Source organism: Ambystoma mexicanum, chromosome 3p, assembly GCF_040938575.1.
Source record: "Ambystoma mexicanum isolate Mex_15411 chromosome 3p, UKY_AmexF1_1, whole genome shotgun sequence".
Classification (NCBI taxonomy): domain Eukaryota; kingdom Metazoa; phylum Chordata; class Amphibia; order Caudata; family Ambystomatidae; genus Ambystoma; species Ambystoma mexicanum.
In genome coordinates, this window is record NC_090925.1 from 1,242,412,176 (window position 1) to 1,242,419,708 (window position 7,533).

The 7,533-nt window shown below is 51.9% G+C and overlaps 1 protein-coding gene across 1 annotated transcript; it reads left to right on the forward strand.

Moving 5' to 3' along the window:
- Positions 1 to 779: 779 nt before the first annotated feature.
- Positions 780 to 1,577, forward strand: LOC138580050 (keratin-associated protein 10-1-like). Its single transcript, XM_069650286.1, has one exon. The coding sequence runs from the start codon at positions 780 to 782 to the stop codon at positions 1,575 to 1,577; it is 798 nt and encodes a 265-aa protein (XP_069506387.1).
- Positions 1,578 to 7,533: the final 5,956 nt, after the last annotated feature.

The following is a 7,533-nucleotide window of genomic DNA, read 5'->3' on the forward strand; positions in this document are numbered from 1 at the left end:
ATCCAGGCAAGCTACATCCAGGCAAGCTGCATCCAGACTAGCTGCATCCAGGCAAGCTGAATCCAGGCTGCTGCATCCAGGCAAGCTGCATCAAGCTGCTGCATCCAGGCAAGTAGCATCCAGGCAAACTGCATCCAGGCTGCTGCATCAAGGCAAGCTGCATCAAGCTGCTTCTGCATCCAGGCAAGCTGCATCCAGGATGCTGCTGCATCAAGGCAAGCTGCATCAAGCTGCTTCTGCATCCAGGCAAGCTGCATCCAGGATGCTGCTGCATCCAGTCAAGCTTCATCCAGGCAAGCAGCATCCAAGCAAGCTGCATCCAGGTAAGCTGCATCAAGCTGCTGCTGCGTCCATGCAAGCTGCATCCAGGCAAGCTGCATCCAGGCAAGCAGCACCAGGCAAGCTGAATCCAGGCTGCTGCATCCAGGCAAGCTGCATCAAGCTGCTGCATCCAGGCAAGTAGCATCCAGGCAAACTGCATCCAGGCTGCTGCATCCAGGCAAGCTACACTCGCCACATGTATACCTGACCTTTTGTACGCCTCCATGCATAATATCTGTTACACCTAAATGACAATGCCAAATGATGTAACCTATGCATAATGTAACTAAGCTGTCTGCAAGTAACAGCGCCAAAATGCCCCTGGGCTGCCTGCGCGCTATACAAATGTAAAAAATAAAAATAAAATAAAATAAATACATCCAGGCTGCTGCACCCGGGCAAGCTGAATCCAGGCTGATGAACCCAGGCAAGATGCATCCAGGCATGCTGAACCAGGCATGCTTCATCCAGGCTGCTGCATCCAGGAAAGCTGCATCCAGGCTAGCTGCATCCATGCAAGCCATATCCAGGCAAGCCACATCAAGGCAAGCTGCATCCAGGCTGCTGCTGCATTCAGGCAAGCTACATCCAGGCAAGCTGTAGCCAGGCTACTGCTGCATCCAAGCAAGCTGCATCCAGGCAAGCTGCATCTAGGCAAGCTGCATCCAGGCAAGCTGCATCCAAGCTGCTGCATCCAGGCAAGCTGCATCAAGCTGCTGCTGCATCCAGGCAAGCTGCATCAAGCTGCTGCTGCATCCAGGCAAGCTGCATCCAGGCTGCTCCTGCATCCAGACAAGCTGCATCTAGGCAAGCTGCATCAAGCTGCTTCTGCATCCAGGCAAGCTGCATCCAGGATGCTGCTGCATCCAGTCAAGCTTCATCCAGGCAAGCAGCATCCAAGCAAGCTGCATCCAGGTAAGATGCATCAAGCTGCTGCTGCGTCCATGCAAGCTGCATTCAGGCAAGCTGCATTCAGGCAAGCAGCACCAGGCAAGCTGAATCCAGGCTGCTGCATCCAGGCAAGCTGCATCAAGCTGCTGCTGCATCCAGGCAAGCTACATCCAGGCAAGCTGCATCCAGGCTGCTGCTGCATTCAGGCAAGCTGCATCCAGGAAAGCTGCATCAAGCTGCTGCTGCATCCAGGCAAGCTGCATCCAGGCTGCTGCTGCATCCAGGCAAGCTGCATCCAGGCAAGTAGCATCCAGGCAAGCTGCATGCAGGCTGCTGCTGCATCCAGGCAAGCTGCATCCAGGTAAGCAGCATCCAGGCAAGCTGCATCCAGGCTACTGCTGCTCTACCAAGCCAAAGGGGTGACTGGACATAGACCACTTTGGGATAGGACCTAGCTTGATTTGCTTATGTTCCTTCAACCTTCTGGGTAAGCACGGTAGGCTGAAAATGATGGAGTCAGACCAAGCCTGATTTACACATAGGCCCTGATTATAAGTTTGCCGGTATCCAGCTGGTATTAATGGCGGAATACTGCCAAACTGCACTTACCGTCTCTGCCACCGGAAATCCCGATATTACCAGCATATTAGAAGTGCAGGTAACTTTCCATTCCTGTGGCGTGCCATAGGACTCCATGGGATGGGATTTCCTGAATCACCGGCACAGTTAGTAGCGGTGCTGGTGATGCAGGCATTTGTTTGCCAGCTGGGGCAGGTCAGACCTGCTGGAAGATCCGTGGCCCCAACGGAAAACTTGAAATGTGCCTGTCTGAAATAAATGCCGGAGCTGAATTACCTGCATTTTTACCTGTACTTTTTCCAGACCAGCACACTTGTAATGAGGCCCTATTGTCTTTTCCCGTGGGTTTCACATGGCAGGCTAAAAAAGGGATAGACTGGGGTTCCCCTAGCACAATGCAATTTTTCACAATTAATTCAAAACCTTCCAGCTATCCATGTTCGTTATTGCAAAAGTCACTCAAAATGGGAAACAAATGCCCTGATCTGAGTCCCAACCTTGCTTCACCTCACTGATGGTGCCCGCTGAGTCACCAGCTTGCTTCACCTCACTGGCGGTGCCCACTGAGGCCACAGCTTGCTTCACCTCACTGGTGGTGCCCAATGAGTCCCCAGCTTGCTTCACCTCACTGGTGGTGCCCGCTGAGTCACCAGCTTTCTTCACCTCACTGGCGGTGCCCACTGAGCCCACAGCTTGCTTCACCTCACTGGCGGTGCCCAATGAGTCCACAGCTTGCTTCACCTCACTGGCGGTGCCCACTGAGTCCACAGCTTGCTTGACCTCACTGGCGGTGCCCACTGAGGCCACAGCTTGCATCACCTCATTTGCGGTGCCCACTGAGTCCTCAGCTTGCTTTACCTCACTGGCGGTGCCCACTGAGGCCACAGCTTGCTTCACCTCACTGGCGGTGCCCACTGAGTCCACAGCTTGCTTCACCTCACTGGCGGTGCCCACTGAGGCCACAGCTTGTCTGGGCTTTCTCCTGGTCTCGTGCTGGAGGGACGGGGGTGGGGGGGCTCAGGTTGGCCTGCTCTTTATTGGTTGCGACCAAGCCTCGTTTTCACACGGTCTTTCCTTTTCAGCAGTAGCATGGAGGACTAAAAAGAATGCTCTGCACAGTTCCCCAGTCCAATTCCAATGGTATGACTCATTCCAAACCTTCCAGCCAGCAAGCTTAATTTTTGGCGGAGGTGAAGAGATGGGTGGACTCTGGAGAAATGGCGAGGCCCTGGGGGGGGGAGCATAGGGCATGGGGACTGTGGCGAACCAGCGCAGGTGTGGTGTGACAGCGGGGACACGATGAGACACAAGCACCAAGTGGGAGGCATGGACCTGCCGTACACAGCACCGCGACATGCATTTTATCACCAAATAAAGTTACGGGAGCATCACGGGGGAAGAGGCATCCAATCAGAAAGGCCAGCATGCGGGCTGGTTCTGCTAGCTCACACCTGTGTACAGAGCCGTCTGATGGAAACTTCCTGCCTCACAGCCCACTGATCCTCGCATTTCAAAAAATAAAAATAAACTTACACTATGCCAGACTTCTTTCTGATCCCTCGCTCTCAGATCACGCCTCCTCTGCTGCTTCTCGGCAACCATGGAAACAAGGGGCCCTGCTTTTTTGAAAGAGCTCATTTCGCCTTCTCCACGCGGCCATCTTTTTGCATTTTTGTGTGTGGGGTAAAGCTGTGCGTGCTCCTTGTGAATCCATGTCAGTTGTTTGCTAGTGGAAACATTAGCAGTGCTGGCAGCCCATATCCCGCAGTAGCAGCACTGCAGGGCCCCGCGAAGACCCTCGTGTACTGTCAGGTATAGTAAAGGGATTGTCGCCACATTGTATTGTGCTATTCATGTAACTTTACCTTCCAACCCCAGATTGCATGGCAACGTGAACGTCACGTTAGATGGCACTTTGAAATTGGGTCTGGGAGCTCAATGGGCCAGCTTCAGCTGACCTTTTGCTAAAATGGCCGTCATGGTCAAAATCCAGCGTGCTCATGACCCCCACTCAAGGAGACCAAAATATCAGCGGGAAGACGGGAGTTCGTTTAGCGCTGAAACTGCAGTGCAGAGCCTGGGATGTTAAGTCAACATAGGCTTGGAGGATACAGATAAGTACTGCACAAAAACCTTGTATACCACCAGAAATGAGGGGCTTCGCACACGCCACCCCGAGATCTGAGTTAAGGGCTCTGACAAAAATACACACCGCACCACTCTGTGTACCAGGGGGTTTGTTGGCAGTGCAGAGTCACTTTGCACCGAGCTAAAACTTCCGTGAATTAAGCCCTGAATCTGTGGCTAATATCAACTTGCTTTTAAGTGTCGTCATTTCACCCAAAAAGGGCACTGAGATATGAACTGCGCTGGAAATACAGCCCACATTGGACAAGGATATTTATATATATGTCCTTAATTATTAGTGTGCACATGGTTTTATATAGACAATTAGAGTCACCCACTCCATCACTTCAAGAATTGAAGACCGTGATATCCTCCAGATATTTTGGCCTCTTAATGCCAAGATCCCTCGCCCTGCACCATGCTGGCTCGGGCTGGCGGCACTAGTCTGCGGGGTATCATTACATATTTTCCCCACCAAAAATATCGGCGTATATATGGTCGTCTGGAACGGCCATAGGCGATATTTTTGGGGGGATACTTTTGGGGGTTTTTTTTTAAGCAAGGGTTGCAGAGGTGTCCCCTGCTCCTTTGACAATAATATGGGGGTTGCCGGGGTGTCCCCCGCAGGTTCCATGCCTTAATATTGCCGCAAAGTCTGGCAATATTTTTGGGGGGCTAGGAACACATGGAACCGTCTGCGGGAGCACAGGTTTCCTGCCACTGATTGAAGGATCTCTCCCGCCCGCTCTTTAGTGAATCCTCCATAATCCCTTGTGATCCTTCAGACTAGCTAAGAAGAGATCTGGAAAGGCCCATGTGCTCCCCTTTGCAAGCTGGCACAGTGCCACAGGAGTTGAACGTGGATGTGGCGATGCTGTTGCAGAAAGACTCGTCATTCGGGCAACCAGCTCTTCCTGAAACAATATTAGAAACTGTAGGGAGGGAAGCAGCAGCTCCATTGCATGCAAAGAAGGAGCATCACGCAAGCGTTGCCCTGCCCACAGCACGCGGGCAGTGGTAGTGTCCATACCAGATCAGATTTACATGCCTCTTGAGAGGGACCATGTGGGCCTTTGATTTTGCTGGATTTGTCCATGGCTCTTCACGCCAGCCTCCCGTGCCACCTACATGAACTACAGCTTGAGCCATAAAAATGGATCAGCCAATTCCAGAGGGATGAGAGGCAAGTGGCGGCTTTCCCGCCGTTGAGTCGCGGCCAAGCAGCTTGGACCACGGTGTGGCTGAAGGGTTCAGATTCTAGTGATGTTGACTTTCTTTACTTGCACCTGCAGTGCTGACTAATTTAGGAGATGCAAGGGCTGAAATGTTGCACCTGCCCTGAGGATGCCCTGTCTCCTCCTGCTGGATGCAGTCCAGACCATTGCATGCAGTGCCTGATGGGGGTGGGGCCTGCATGATGAGGCGGAAATGGAATCTGGAACACTCATGTGTGAGCTTCAACCCGGGAAGACGGAACAGTCCCTTCTGGCCCACCTCCCTGTCATAATGCGAGATTGCCCTTTAGAGTCATCACATTAGGGGGCTCGCGGGGGTGTAGTCAGTCCACGAGCACTCGAGTTAACACACAACAGTCCCTGGGGTCTTTATTCAAGGGGAACCCCCCACAACACTCCCTGGGAGATTTTTCCGGCGCAGTTTTAGAGGCTGGTAATGCGGGTAGACCTTTGTATGAAAGTCGATAGCGGGGTAATCAATCAGGCCAGATAAAGGCAATGACTAAACGCTGCTTCTAGCAGTTGGGACTGCGAGGAAAATACTGTATGTGCTTCCGTTTCTTTATCGAATGCCTTTGGTTAATGCCTCTGTTTCTATGGAAACCCGTTCTACGTAGGTCTGCCAAAAACCTTCATTTTTGTGTCTTCAGATGATTCAGGAATAGCTGCTCGCGCACGCCGCTTTGCCTAGGCCGGGGAGGCCATGTTGCCGCAGCACGCAGAGGCCTGCACGCTCGTGAACCCGGCAGTGACGGCAAAGGGGCAACGTTTCAAACGGGGGAAGCCGCAGCGCCCTTTTCCAGTCAGAAAGCTGTGTTACTTAAGCAGCTCGAAGGGGCCTGGTGCATGGCCGTAATTTCAGGCGGGGACAAGGGTGTTTGCCACCCCCCCAACTTTTGTGGCACACCATTTTGTCGACTCATTTGGCAGGTGCCTCTTTCATTTAGATGTCATGCCCTCCGGCCCCCAACATTTTCAGCAAAGTTCCTACACTGGCCTGGTGCATCGCCCTCCCTTAACATATTCAAGAGTAGGTGACATTTCAGTGCAGCCGACATTATTGTTGAAGTAACCAACTTAACACTTTGACTTCTGATAATCACTTTAGGTTTTGTAAAGCTCTTAAAACGACTTCGTTTTCTAAAGTTCAGTCACAATTTATTTTCCTCACCTTCTGGTTAGAGCCAAGAAACCCTCTCAGGCGCTGGAACACTCCAGAAGCCAGGCACAGTGGAGCTCACTTTCCTTAGAGGCTTGATGTAAGAAACATGCGTGAAGGCCTTGCATACGGCTTTTACGTATGTTTCCTGCGTCACGCCCCATTTTCCTGCATTCGTGTGACGGAACGCAACTTATGTTTCTGCCGCTCCCTTCTTCTACGCCAAAGAAATACTCATAGCATTTGTGCCGACATGGATTTTCACCCCGGCTTAAATGCTGTAGATCCCTATGGGGTCCGCCGGGTTTATACGTCAGAAAAAAGTAGGCGAACCGCATCGGGATCCATTGTAAACGCTGCCTGACACGCGTACATGGCAGGCAGTGTTTACTCAATTTGCACAGCAGAGTGCAAGAGTGCACGAGTGCAGGGCAAAAGGTTGTATGCTGCCTTTTGCCCTGCACACGTGCACTAGGCTGTGCAAATGACCAACCTTTGGCAGCAGCGGCATGACTGCGTGCATGTCTACACATAACGGGTCCCCGCCGCCGAATACCACAGGACTCCAAAATAAGCCCCAGAGTTGTGTCCCACTACATCCACAATGGCACGGTAGGGGAGAAAAGGAATGACAGAAGGCAAGGGGAAGGAAGGGTCGTCAGGTTACAGGAAGAAATAAATAAACAAGACGGTTGATCCTTGCTCCTGTGTCAGTCATCATCATGGGTGGATGAGCCGATAGGGAACTCTGGAGATATCCCGGCCTCTGTACCCTGGGCTTCTTTATGTGGTATTTCCACATTGTCTCATAGGAAAAGGGTTGGCCTTGCTGAATATGTGTAATTTGGGGCCAATTTCAGCATTATTTCCAGGGCCTCTTTTGGTTCCCAGTTCACCTCTGGTCATCATTATTCAGGGATGAAATAGTTGTTACTTCCTGCCTAGATCCAGGGAAGGAATTGGGCCAGAACAAGACAGAGCTGCACTCTGGCAGAATAGTTTTGCCGCAGCGCTGTTCTGTGTAGAGTCAAGGTCAGCCATCCACAAGTCGAGGAAGCTCTCTGTGCTGACTGCCGCCACGAATCTCAGAGTTTGGAGTCTGTTGCGAATCTCAATGTGGTGCGACTCCCAATGCCGCAGCAGTATGCAACGACTTCACAATCTGCTTGTCCTTTGCTTATCAGGACAGGCCAAACTTGAGCAATGAAACGGTGCAAAGCT

Bases quoted from the DNA above. Each gene is read 5' to 3' on its own strand.
- LOC138580050 (XM_069650286.1), top strand. From the start codon at position 780: ATGCTTCATCCAGGCTGCTGCATCCAGGAAAGCTGCATCCAGGCTAGC.